The sequence below is a fragment of the Hypomesus nipponensis genome, chromosome 9 (genome assembly GCF_054491055.1).
Source record: "Hypomesus nipponensis isolate SF chromosome 9, ASM5449105v1, whole genome shotgun sequence".
Lineage (NCBI taxonomy): Eukaryota > Metazoa > Chordata > Actinopteri > Osmeriformes > Osmeridae > Hypomesus > Hypomesus nipponensis.
The window spans coordinates 17,659,468-17,673,645 of record NC_140369.1 but is presented as its reverse complement, the minus strand read 5'-3'; the positions used below and the strand labels follow the sequence as shown (position 1 = coordinate 17,673,645).

General features: G+C 48.5%; 1 protein-coding gene across 1 annotated transcript in view; it reads left to right on the top strand.

The window, feature by feature from the left end:
* sema3fa (sema domain, immunoglobulin domain (Ig), short basic domain, secreted, (semaphorin) 3Fa) overlaps positions 1 to 14,178 on the top strand; it is a 70,179-nt gene that overhangs the window by 19,968 nt on the left and 36,033 nt on the right. The window contains exons 2-3 of the mRNA XM_084705909.1: positions 1,348 to 1,536; positions 5,197 to 5,344. Of these exons, the coding sequence (XP_084562035.1) occupies positions 1,348 to 1,536; positions 5,197 to 5,344 (337 nt within the window). The remainder of the gene's footprint in view (positions 1 to 1,347; positions 1,537 to 5,196; positions 5,345 to 14,178) is intronic.

Here is a 14,178-nt window from a genome sequence, read left to right as displayed (position 1 = left end):
GTTTATATTCCCCCAGGCTCTCGTTCTAGTGGATCTAACGAGTGTTCGGAGGACATGGTCATTCTCTATCTCCAACGGTGCCAGTTACTGGAGATCAGAAACAGGAACGCGTTCTCACTGTTTAATAAAAGTGTGATATTATCATTGGGAACTGACTGCAGACGTGGGCTTAAGGGGAGGGTGTGGTAGGAAAGAGGACAATGTTGTTAGCCGCCAATAAATAATATTGTATTTAAATATGAGCATATATTTGACTTTGAATGTCCACTATTTAAATGCAAGTGTGCATACTCTTTTTACTGGAATTAAATGAGCATCTAATCATTATTCCCAGTCCAATTGAAACACCACATGCCAGCTCATATAATTCAAAATAAATGATCAACACATTGATGGACTTCTCCCTTCTGGCCTTCTTTTGATAAACTTCTCTTTCCTCATAGCTTTGTTGCTGCCATGGAACTTCCCTCTTCAAATGGCTGCTGAAGACTGGGCCTCCAGAAACCAAATTGGAAAGCTTAAAGGACTTTTGTGAAGGCAAATGTTTGACAGAGCCAGGACTGGGTAATTACCCTGCTCTTGTCTCAAGCTAGTGACAGATGGCAGAACTTCACTGGCCTGGGTGATGGAAATAATAACGTTGATTAAAAAGGAACTAGACAAGAGAGAACAACTGACAGCTGTTAGCCCCAACAGAGAGAGAGAGAGAGAGGGAGAGAGAGAGAGAGATAGGGAGGGAGGGAGACGAGAAGGAAGTGACTGAAAGACAGAAAGAAGAATAGTGATGAGTGGAGACAGTCCAACAAGGCCAGCAATGGGGGCAGACAACCTGCTCCTGCGGTGAGGTGGTCCCACGCAAAGGGCAAGCGTTCACCAACCCACCTCCACTACATTCTCGGCGACGGAGCCTGTACCAAGCAGGGGTGGAGTCACCGTCTGAACGTCCGAGTAAACGGCTGTGTGTATGGGAGAGGAGACCCTGTTTTTTTTGTTGTTGCCATGATTGCAAGACCAGAGACGTATACCACCGTTGCAATAAAAGGCTCCTCTGCACCTCATGTGTGTGGGTGTGTTCGTGTGGGAGAAACTGGTTTCTCAGACCCTCCTGCTAGTGAGTGGCAGGGGAAATTTAAAAACCTGTTTTTATGACCATCATCTATGGCTCTGGAGTCTCTTCCTCTCTGCTGCACATATCAAAGCACGAGGTCACCCCTCTGAAGCCCACTTTTTTTTCTCCACAGACAGATGTGATAAGTGTTTTCCCTTTTCCCCAAAAATGGTTTAGAAACAGAATGTGAAATTGAAAAGTTCAAAGTCGCAAACCCTTCCCTGCTGTCTCCCTGCCAGCTGCCCCATGGTCTGGTCCACGCGGAGGTGTCTCCCTGCCAGCTGCCCCATGGTCTGGTCCACGCGGAGGTGTCTCCCTGCCAGCTGCCCCATGGTCTGGTCCACGCGGAGGTGTCTCCCTGCCAGCTGCCCCATGGTCTGGTCCACGCGGTGGTGACTCCCAGAGGACAGGAAGTGGTCATGGACAGAGTGCGGATTATACAATAACTATCAGGGGGGAGTCAACTTCTTCTCCAGGGCGTGTATCGACTCCCCCCGACCTGTTGTTTTTACCTCTTTGGGGGGTCCAAGTCTTACGCTGCCTGGTCCATGGCTTTGTCCTGGTCCAGCCTGGACACAGCCTGGTCATGAACCTTGCCCTGGAGACTCCTGTTTGGAATACATATTTCTCTCTGGACAAGAGATACATTTTTTTGTACTGTAATCTGTGTTAGGATTGAGCAGTTTTTATAGGTGTCTTTTAATAGGTACATACTGTATAGTTAATATAGCGTCATTCAGCCCCTTCACTAACCTTTCTCAGGACAGAAGTCCAGATGTCCCAGCATCTTACCCTAGTGTTTGTATGCAGGGCATCTGCTGCACCTAGATGGATCGCTACAGATTCCAGTAAGAACAGCAGGAAGGTTGAGATTAGAACAGTATTTCTGGCTCACTGTGCCTGTGAATAGTTTAGATACCTATCGTTGTTTAAAAGTGGTTCTCTGTCAAGGTGTTGGACGAAATTTCCCTTATCTGCATCTTGGCAGTTCTTCAACAGTTACCTCTGTGAAGCACACCTGTGCCCACATTCCATGTTCCAGCCAGGCTGTAAAGATAAAAATGTACTGTCATAAATCTCCACTTTCAGACACAAGATTTTATACTTGAAGGTTAACTTGCAATCATTGGTAACATTATTTGTCTCTGTATTCAAAGTTCTGTCTATATCAGCATAGCCTACTTAGTTTCGACCTGGAGCCCATGTCAAAGTACTTTCCAACCGATCCTGTCGGGGGATAGACCCACCATGGTTCCTGCTACCAGGGCAGCAGGTGTGTTTACGCTCTGATCATGCGTCCACTATCCTATCCACATGATCCTTCCTACTCCCTCGACTCACACATGCTGAGTAGTTATCTCGGTTGTGCTTCACTGATAAAAATGGTGGGGGAGGAAAACCACAACAATTTAAAATATTTTCAAATCAATGATCCAGATGGGATTTCATGACGTTTCCTTTCAAATCTAGGCAAATCTAAGATAATCCGATGTGCTGCGAATTAACTCACACAACCCCGACATCTAAAACTGTATAGCGATTTCTCTCCTCCCAGGTTCTTTCTCCATTGTATGATATTTTCGTCTTAATTCAAAGCTGTTCCCGTAACGCACACCTTCAAATAGTGTATTGGCGTTGAAGACTATATGCTCGATGGTTTTCAAATTATTTACCTGGGAGCGCAAGATGATGCATTAGTCTTTTTGTATATAATTTAGGGCGGTACGGAGACAGTTGATGCCAAGGTAAGTTCCCGCCCTATGGGTGTGTCTTGATACGGGGGACCACACTGTATCCACCTGCCAATGCGTCTTCTCTTCATTACCGCTGTTGCTGTCGTGCGCGCGGCTGAACTTCGACAACTCCTTTCTCTCAAGGAATTACTCTATATGAAAAAGTGGGATTGTACACTACTGCCATAGGTGATTTTAAGACAAATACCACCGGCTCATGGCTTTCTAAGTTTAATTGGTTCCGCGCTTTGTTTCCGAGTCATCGTGGAGGATTTTTGCGGCTTACGTTGGACAGAAAACGAGGATCAGGTTGGCCGCTTTCTAAATGATTGGAATCAACGTAGTTCTTTAAGGATAACATTGAACCGGTACGTCTGATAAATTGTGTTCTTGTTTTATATTAAATGATTGGATTTATACTTTTTGGCTCTGACAAACCGATTAGTTGGCTAATCATATGTTAAGTGGAGTTAGTCGAACATGATGAAAAGCCTAGCAAAATCATAATGTTGAAACGTGATAAAAGAAGTGTTTATGCTACTGGTAATTAAATAAAGAACAGCAAAATTAAAATTGATTATAATAATTTTTGCCTACATTTGCCTTCGCTTCTATTTAAATGATACTGTAGAGGTTGTGCAAACACCTTTACAACGTATTTATTTTATAAGCCTACATTTGCCATGATATTTTTTTGGTAGTTGGCCTATTCACAAAAAACTATAACTAGATTAGGTCTAAGATATGTCTCGTTATAACAGCGTTACAGTTTTTAATTTCAGGACTCAGAATCTCTTTGTTCGGTTTATGCATGCAAGCATTTACATGTTGCATGTCTTGGCAACTGAGAGGTTAATGTTGTTCATTTATTTATTGTTTGTATGGACTGTATGCATGAAGTTCTTAGATAAGAATAGCCTACCCCACATTCAACATTTTGGCTACATTATCTAATTTAGAATTTTATGCTCAGAGATCTACCTTGAGGACTGAACACTTATAAGGAACTTGATCCTAAGACCCTCCGTGGCAGCTTGACCTCATACCCTGTTGACCCCCGTTTACAAGCAGAGAAGTGTCATTGCCGCAATGATTAATTGGCAAAGCAGGTCTTAAAGAAGCATTTATATGCTTCACGCTCCGTTAATAACCACTTATTTACAGTCTCAGTGTGGTGATCTTGAGAAAATGTGTGCATTTTATTAGTCCTATTTAGTGTTCATTTGTCATTGCGTTTCCTTTTTTACATCTATTGAACACTTACCTTATCAGAATTTGTTTTGACCCTAGTGGATATAGTATCATGCTCGCCCATTTTTTCTTCTTCTGCCCATTCATCCACCTTAATCAAATCAGTATAGGCCTATTTAGGGGTGGCTTTGGCCAGATGCGTTTCATGCTCGAGGTTATGAGCCTTATTCAAGTTCGCCATGCGTAATTGAAGCGCCCCTTCTGCATACAATCTCTTTAAGTATTGGTTATCCACCAACGCTCTATAATTTATTTTCTAAACGTCTAATCATTATCACTCTTATATTCATTATACTCTCAATCACTATTGAAGAACATTTTAGTGATGTAGCCTATATTTCAGATAAAAATAAAGAATGCTTTGGCTGCCGAAGACGTTCGACAACGTACAAACTGGACCCACTTGTCCATGTAGCCGCAACTAAGTCGACAGAAATGTAGGCTATAGTGTCAAGACAGCGTGGCAGAACCCAGACAAAATGTAATTACTCAGCAACCTGCGCGCTGTTTAAAATCGAAACTGACCGAAACCTTTTTCGGGGCTTCGAGATTTACGTCCGCTGTCCTTGCTATCGGCATTGGTGGTGGAGTTTCTTTCCTATGAGAGGAGTGCGTTGGAGATGGAGCTTAAAATAATTGACAGCGTGGGATGTTTCGGTTGTCTCGTGAGTGAACTGAGACAGGGGATGGACGCAAAGTAAAAGCAAAGCAAAGGGGGGAGAGCAAAGCCGATCATGTCAGCACCAGCCGCGCCCCACAAAATTCCATAGTTTTTTCAGACTATCTGCAGCGTTAACCTCAGTCCTACCTGGATATATTAGTGCATGACTGATGCCGACGACATTTCCACCCGCAGCTGTTTTTTCTTTGGCACATTATTGTGTTCATGAGAATACATTTTATCGTGAGTGTCATTGAAACCATACCATACTATAAAAGCTGACCCTAAAACATCGCAACTTTTTGCGTCTTTCAACAAACTCTCCACACTCATATGCCCCAAACTTTCTTTGCAAGACCTATTGGTTATATATATATATATATATATATATATTTTTTTTTACTTTTAATATAATCGACCTTTACTTCTGTGCCAGGCTCCAGGACTCTCTCCCCTCCTCTGTGTGGAAACAGAGGGACCATGCTGTGGGACAACCTGTGGTGGCTGCAGACCCTGTTGGCCCTGGCAGCAGGGGCGCTTGCCTCCCCAATGAGCCCCTCTCTGCCCCCCGAGTCTTCCTGTCCTTCAAAGGTAGGTCCCACTCTCACTCGCATGCTCCACATGACTGTGCCTTGCCCTGTTGTTTTCTACAGTTCTCTATGACTCACTCTTCAAAAACCCCAGATGGATATGCTTACTCCTGTGGTGGGCCATAAATTCTTCCTGGCTGTGGGGTTATTGGGGGAATGGGGCAATACAGCCAACTGTGCTTGGCAGACTGGTGGGTCAGTCCACTCTCTCCCAGCTGTGAACCCTGGTTATCTGCCTGGGGGAAGGGAACAAGGAGAGGTGCTGCTGTCTGTCTTTGCTGTTCAGAGCACATCTTCATTAGCCAGACGAGCTTCCACAGTCCCCCAAACAGGGCTTTGTCTGCCCCTGGCTCCCTTCTGAAATCAAGTTGGATTTAACACTTGGCTGGGCACCCATCCAGGGCCCAGGCCCAGCACGTTATGAATGCGCCTCCGTGTCACGTGACGCCCGGTGTGTTGAACTGTACATTTAAAAGGGGTCTTAATGGCGCCTTCTCTAGAGCGCTGTCATTTCCTTGCCAACCTAATCAGAGTACGTGCAACAGACGTAGAGGGGGTAGTCATGAAGTGGACCTGTGACTCTAAGCAGAGGAGGCCTGGCTAAGCCTCAGATTATTTCCCATCCTCGTCTTCTCACGTGAGGAAAGACTGACAAGCTAGTTTTCTGCGCTCTCTTTGACTTGCTTTTAAGTTTCTCCCAGACGAGAGATGAGGAATGATGGCAGTAAGTAGTCTGTGTAAGACTCAACATAGCCTGGAGGAAAGCTTTTTCTTCAACTAATCAGTTTCATCTTAATTACATGTTTTGTGTATCCATTCTCTTAGATTCCGAGTCTATTCTTTTAGTCACCAAAATATTTGAATAAATAATCCCTAATGCATTGTGTGCACGATGCATTGATCTGTCACACATGTCATTCCTCATCTGTGGATTGGATTGGTGCTGCAAATAACCTGACAGCTACATACAGTATAAACATGCCACTGAAGCATGGCTCTTATGCGTTATGATTTGAAGAGGAAAACTTAGATGGACCAACACCAGTTCATTGGCTCTGGTACTTAAGACAATACTCCTTCTGTCTCTCTTTTCTTTTGGCTTACCTGTCTGCTTGCCCTCTATCATCAGGTTGGACACAGTTTATAGTCTGCTGGTTTTCACATTGCACTGCTGGAAATGTCTTTCCTATTTATTTTAATTAAGTTCCTTTTTAGTTTTTAATTGGTTTTTGAAAGACCTCTATGCTTGACAGAGCAACGTGGTTGGCTGTTAAAATTGAACATAAGCTGCCAATTTTTTTTTCAATTGCGCTCGCTTTGCTCCTGCTGAGTGGAATTGCTTTTAAACTTCACTGTGAGTCTATCAACCTTGTTTAGCCAAATCATTAGCTTACGATGGGGAGCAAGGTTTCTACAGTAATTGCTGTCTAGCAAATTTGACTGAGTTTGCTAAGTGTGCGCATGGCATAATAAATGCAACACATCTCTTAAGTAGTGAGTTTGAATGAATATTGTTCTCCTCTGGTAACTATTAAATCATGCACAGGCTCTCCACCTCTGTCTGTCTGAATCCTATCTATAAAGTCTTTAGCTAATAATACCAACCTCTTTATCTTCCTTTGTGTTGATGTGGTGTTTCCAAACACCAATGGGACAGCCATGATCCCTGCAACTGAAAACACTTCAGACTCCATCTAAAGAATTGTGGATATTGTTGTCCTTTATGAGAACTGGAGGCACGTTAAAGTCTGCCTTTCACCTAATTGTGTTTTGTCGGGACTCTTTGGCAGAGCCCATTAGTTGAGGTTGGTCAATGCTAATAATAAGCTGCTAAACTAGTGTGGATTTCACTAACTGGCATGTGCATGCTGGTCATCAGAGAAAGTAGACTTTGTCCTGACCAATCTACTCAACTATCTACTGAGAATTGAGAGGGGACAGATAGTCAGAAAAAGCTTGAAGGCAAACAGATGACTTTATTAAGGAAGATCAAGGTTATCTAGTCCCTTCAAGTAGTGTGTGTGTGTGTGTGTGTGTGTGTGTGTGTGTGTGTGTGTGTGTGTGTGTGTGAAGATCTTGGCAAAGACATGGACAACAAATAGTAAAAATGAACGTTGACTTTTTCAGTCATTAATAAGGCAAGTAGGGTGGGGTGAATTAGTTTAAGGCTCAATGATTCTACAGTATAATGCACTTGTTAAGTTTAAATTCCATCATGTCTTATGTTTCATCAAAATGACGAAGCAATTTTTAAAGTCAAAAATAGTTCACTAGGCCCCTTCGAAACCCTCAGCTACAGTTTTTCATTCTATTTGCATGGAAAAGGCTTTAAATCTCTTTTTATCTAGTGTCTTTTATTCCGATCTGAGAAAAGCCATGCGCTGCATGACTGAAAGCTTAAGGATTTACATGCTAAAAGATTTCCCAAAGGAGAGAGTCACGTCACATGCTGGCCATCACATAACTCCTTTTTGACATGACAGCAGATTCATGCAGATCATTTTCCCACATAATGGTTGAGGAAAAAAAACAGAAAGAAGGACGTCTTGCCCATGTTGCAGCGAAGCTTTTTATACGTGGAATGTACATAGTCCCAAAATGTGAATGGATCTTTTTTCCTCGTCAGCTCAGGGCCGTCACCCCAGCAGTTTGGCATGACTCGAGTTCAGATTCCTATTTGCAAAACGTATCCCAGTATTTGGAGAAGTGCACCATTTTAATCCTCTTTTGCCAAATCTGTTGATGATGATGGAGGGGTCTATAAAAGCAGGCAGTGGGTCAGCGCCAGGGCTGATCTCTGAGTTACGGCTCGCGATAAGGACAGAGTAAACCTCGACGAGTAGCAAAGGAATGTCCGCTCTCCACTGCTGGGCCTCGGCCTTTTACAAGGCTTAGCAAAATGGGTATCAACACATGCATGCACTTAACATACACAATCAAATCGAATTGCAACGGTGCTTACCAGACCACAGTGTGGATATCGACGTGAGAAGGTTGGGGCGAGAAAGAGGTGCTTCGGATTAGACATTAAAAAGGGTGCTTCTGAGCCGTTTACGGAGATCATAAAGAGCAGCCTTTGAGACAGACATCGTTTTTTTTCTGTTTCCGTGTCTGACTTAGCGCTTGTTTCGACCCCGTGGAAAACTCAGCGTAAGTGAATCGACGTAGTAACATATTAAAAGACCAACAAAGGCTAACCCCTTGTGTTATTCATTTGGCGTCCCCCTTGCCTTTGGTATAGAGTGAATGCAACTAAGTGGCACCAGCTTCTAAGGCGGGGGGAGGCGGCCCCCTATATTTACCCTCAAACAGGGTCTGATCCCGTTCTATTTCAGAGCCGGGGGCTGTGGGGTCGTGACCCTGACAACAGGAGCCAGGCACACACGGGGTTAACTGCCCTTTCGCTGTGAGGGGGGGGGGGGAATAGGAGCGTATTAACCAGTAATAGCCAGTCAGAGCAATCTTCAGTCCCATTTGAGAGTGTTTAACTTTGTGTTCCTTGTCCCCGCGGTGTGTGAGGAACACACCTGGGAGCACCTTAGGCCGTCGTGAGGAAACAGGACGGCTCGGAGGGAAGACAGAGCCGCGGACGGTGTTAGCATTGGGCCGAGAAAATCTCAAGGTTGTTTCGACTTACCCCGGTTTTGTTGTACTCTTTCCCTCGCTCGTCCTCAAGGCCTCTCTCCCCCTCCCCCCGCCAGCCCCCCCCCCCCCCCCCCCGCCCAGCTTTCCTCCGGCGTAACGTAATGGTTAAATGATTGTCACGGCAGCACAAAGAGCTCAGTGTTAGCTCACCTCCGCTGTCTGCGCAGTCAGGGGCAGAATACATTAGCGGTTAAGATCAGCTCTCACCCTCGCCCCCCCCGTCCCCCGTCCCCCATTATGCGAATTAGGCTGCCGCTCCAAATGAACTTTCCGGGGCCTCTGCAGTTACAATAGGCTTAGATTATAGATGTGCGCGTCGACGTGCAGACCCTGACTGTTCGAGCGGTTACCGTACTGTAAGGAAACCTGTTCAGGGGAGGAGGGGGGGGGGGGCGCAATCTGTGCTTGCCTTCCGTGAGGAGCTGTCTCTTTGCCTTCCAGTTCCGTGTGGTGTTGCTCTACCGTAGGCCGTGTGATGTCTGATACCCTGGCTGGTGTGTCTGCTGATGGGTAGAGCACGATGTGAGTCAGTGTAGGAACACATCGCCTCCCAGCCAAAGACAGGTGCCGAGACTGGACCCCAAATAGAGATGGTATCTCTATAATGGTATCTCCCTGCATCCTCTCTCTCTCTCTCTCTCTCTCTCTCTCTCTCTCTCTCTCTCTCTCTCTCTCTCTCTCTCTCTCTCTCTCTCTCTCTCTCTCTCTCTCTCTCTCTCTGGCTCTCTCTCTCTCTCTCTCTCTCTCTCTCTGGCTCTCTCTCTCTCTCTCTCTCTCTCTCTCTCTCTCTCTCTCTCTCTCTCTGTCTGCCTGTCTCTCTCTCTCTCTCGCTCTCTCTCTCTCTCGCTCTCTCTCTCAGGCTCCTGGCTTCCTATTCGGGTCAATTGTGACACTGGAGACTGAGATAAGTGCCTCGGCATTGACCTTAGCCAGAACACAAGAGGCGCAGAGCAATCAATGAGCCCCTGAAAGCTTATCCATAGCTAACCTGCCAACAGAGAACCCACGCACCCCGGGGGCAAGTCTCCTCCTTAGGCCTCCCACACGGAACACGACGCCCTGCCAAGGGTGGAACCCTGGCACCGGACACGCCGTACCGGGGTGTAACACTGTACCACTCACACGGGAACCACATCCACCTGTGCAAGAGCAGCCCTGCTACACCCAACCCGTGAGGCGTGCGTCCCACCTTCGGCTTCAGGTCTGTAACCTTGGCCCCGCTCGGAAATCAAAACCGCCGAGGTGCGGGAACCGTCGAGGCGGGAGCGGGGTCTGCGTCTTGGACGTTTGGAACGGCTCCTCTACACAGCCAGAGCCCTCCCTTCTTCCGCGCGAACGTTCGGAAGCCTGTCTCCCGGCTCCGCCGCGTCAGACGACATAAACAGGTGCTTCCCAGGAGAGCGCTCGGGAAAAAAGTCTCTGCAAATGTGCTCATTAGTTGCATAACCGCCCATCTCCTACCGCACGACTGAATGTCACGAAGGCCCTGTGGACCCCCCCTCCCTCCCCCCCCCCCCCCCGAATCCCCCACCTTGGTGGGGGCACCGAGGGAGCTTTTGGGGACGGGGGACGGCGAGGAGTGGTGTGTGGGGCGGGGCACAGCCCCCGACACCGTCCGTGTGGCGGTGCGTACTGTACCTGCGGGTGTTTAGCCCCGCCTCCCTGTGCTGCAAATCCCCAGCAGAGCCTGCTATCCTGCGTCTGCACCGACGGAGGTACTCCACCCCCCCCCCCCCCCCCTTTTTCACTCTGCACATCTGCTGCCGTGTCATGTCTAATCTGGTCCTTCGCCTCGTCTCCTTCCCCGAGTTGGCGGCAGCGCCAGCTGTGCTCCGCCGCGGCGTTCTCTGACAGCCTCCCGGCGTCCTGTGGAGGACGAGGGGGATCTGTCCGCGCGGCGAGACGAGAAACGGACGTTTTACGACGCGCCGTTACTGTGGCGACGGAGTCGCTAAGTTTAGCGTTTGCTGTCCGAGGGGCGCCGCATTGGGGTGTAAGCAGGCTGGAGTCAGTGTCGCTTGGACGGTCTGAGATTTCCTTTCGCTGATAGGGGCATCCTGGAGGGGTTTTCCATACTGGAGGTGAGGCTTGCCGTAACAGCCTCAGGCTAACCCAACAGACCATGGAAGTCACATGAATATCATATGAATATGAATATCAGCAGACCAGCAGCATTCTCTCTCTCTCTCTCTCTCTCTCTCTCTCTCTCTCTCTCTCTCTCTCTCTCTCTCTCTCTCTCTCTCTCTCTCTCTCTCTCTCTCTCAGTTTTTTTGGGAAATTCAGGTTTAAAAACGGAAAACAGAATGATGGCGGTGGCACGCAAGCCTGCAGCAAACACTATTACCTCGCTGCCTGTCTCTCTCTGGAGACGCTGGCGGGCAGGAGGGGGGTGGGCGGGAGCGGAGGGAGGGAGGGGAGGGGACGTGGGGAGGGGAGGGGGGAGGGGAGGGGCGCAGTGCATCCACAGCAACCTCTGCTCCAAAAGGATCCGTGCTGTCAAACTGTGATTATTCAGGGAAGAAAAACAGAAGGTGACAGCTTGAGCTCTAAATATAGTGTCCCTTCCTGTCTCTCTTTCTCTCTGGTTCTATCTCCTCCTCACAGCCTCTCCCCTGCCTGACGGTGAGAGGTTGGCAGGCCAGGCAGAGCGTGGGGAAGGAAAGGGCCCCGGCGTGCTTCCCACAGCGGGGGAACCCTGTTTTAGCCGGCTAAAACGGGGGAAGGGGGCTAAGGGGTCGCGTGGTCTCCGAAGGGTCCAGACTTTCACTGGGGCCCGCGGGGGGAGGGGGGGGGGGTTAAGGGTGGAGAGGGTCGAGCATGGGACAGAAGGTTTTGACCTATCGGCTCTTTTAGAGACTCATTTACAACCGCGAGTCCCAGACACACAATAACAGAGCCCTGTTACCAGGGAGTCCTTGTCCTGAGTCAGGTTGCAATGGGGCACATCGTATTCCCAACTTGTGGCAAGGGAAACGGCTGGGAAACGAAAAGCAGGTTGATATGGTTTAGACTCATGGGAGTATTTCGCATTAGCAGATGACCGTAAGACAAACCCAGAACCCAGAGCTTAATCATCCGGCAATCTCTCCCCACAGAGGTCCACATCATCCAAATGAAATCACAATGATTCTGCTTTTATTATTCCTAATCTGCGGCTCGGGTCAGGCCTTTTAATCACAGCCAGAGCTGTTCTCTGCTCCGGGGAAGAGCGGATCTGCTCCTCTCAGGGATCGGCCGGTGTGGTCTGTTTCTGCTGGATCAGGCAGCGTGGTGGACTGGCGTATGGGGGGAACTGTTGATACAGCCAGTCAACCAGACAGACAGGCAGATAGTCGGGCAGACAGACAGACAGACACTCAGTCAGACAGACAGACACCCAGACAGACAGACGAGTGACTGCAAAAGAGGATAGACAGTGTCTGCCAGTCATTTCCACTCTCTATATTGTCAGCCTTTCCTCTCCACATTCTCACACTCCCTCTCTCCGTACTCCATCTCTGTGTTTTTCATCTGCATTTTACCTCTCAACAGTTTCCCTCCCCACGGCGTTGTTGCTCTCCGGGGGTAACTACGGTAATAGCATGATGTTTTAAGATGGTTGTTTGATACGCCCCAATGCGTCCATTCATGCATGTGCGGGTCGAAGGAATTCTCTTTTTCCTTCCTCGAATTCTGATCGTCCATGCAAAACCTGATCAACCTTTTTATGGGTTTCCCATAAGTGCAATTTGAAATATTGTTCAGAGTGATATCACATGTAGACCATAGTTGTCTTCACTTGGGGGCTTCTCCTTTGGCATGCTTGATAAATGGCCCGTCTGTTTCCCTCTCTGCTGTGCTAAGGGGGGCCAGCACTCAGCAGGGGCGAGAGACAGTCACTCTGTGATGGATTGTCTGTGTGGGTGTACCCGTGTGTATGTGTGCGCATTTGTGGATGTGTGTGCGTGTGTCTCCCGGTATTGCTTGTTCCCTTTTCAGCCCGATCGAAACGTGACAGACAGGATCAAAATCGGGCTGGGCCTCTGGCGTCGATGACACGATGTCATCTCATATCTCCGACTGGCGCAGAACCCAGCCGCCGAGCGCCCGGACGTCCAGACGTCCGGTGTCTGGAGGCTGTGCTGGGTTTCGAGTGTGGTTTTCTTTCACCCACAGATTGCCTGTTGTTAAATATGAAGCCTGTAACTGCCATAGATGGGACCACTAAAGCCCGCTAGACAAATGTAGAGACTGGAGACCGGGCCCCTGTCGCCCGTGATCACTGGGGTCCTTTGTTTATAATAAATGAGCACGGAGACACGAGCTACAGTCAATTACACTCCCCCCGAAAAGGGTGATGGGGGAGGAGGGGTGAGGGATGGGAGGATGGCAGCAGTTGTGGTTTGGAAAAAGAGGCAGGGAGAGAACATAATCGCTTTTCTCTCTCTTCGGAAGTGTTTCTCTTCAGATTCAAAGTGACAGGGGAGGCGGAGGGGGAGCGCGCGGATGTGAATGCTTATCTCACCGTGCGCGCGTGTGTGTGTCTGGGCGCAGCGCGCGCGTGTCTGCGTCTCCTCGCGGCTCTCGTTTTGTTGCTCGCGAGCACAAAGAAAATGGAGCCGACACGTGTCTCGCGGCGAGGAGAGCTCGGCGCGAGGATCCGCAGGAACGACGACGCTTTCGCTCGGTTGCCATAGCAGCCCCCCCTACCTGTCACTTCTCTCCACGCCGACAGGGTTCGAATGGTTCTGTCGTCCGTGGAGAGAAATGCAATCTCAGAATTGGGCTTATTTCCCCTGACGGTTCAGTGTTTGTTGTCATGTCTGCTCAGTGACAGCTCTGGAGTATGTAGACCAGAGAGGGGAAGAGAAGCAGCTGAGATAAATTACTTTTTTTTTTTTTACTAAGGAGATTGGCTGAAACAATGGACTCTCGCTGGGGTTTGATATCGTCAGTGTAATTGAACTTGGTGGGTGGGTGTGTTTGGGGGAGGGGGGGGGGGCGGAGGTGAGAAAGGGAATGAGGCCATTCTTCAAGGGCGAGCTTTTCACACCCTTCAGCCCCCACCAGATGTGCCCCGAGTGTGGGGGGGGTGTCCTTGAGGTTAGTGGTCAGGGCTGAAAATTAAAGAGACGGGGGTGGGGGGCAGGGGGGGGGGGGTGGGAGAAGGCGTTTAAGGGCGCCCCCCCAGCCTTGTTTACCCAGACGGCC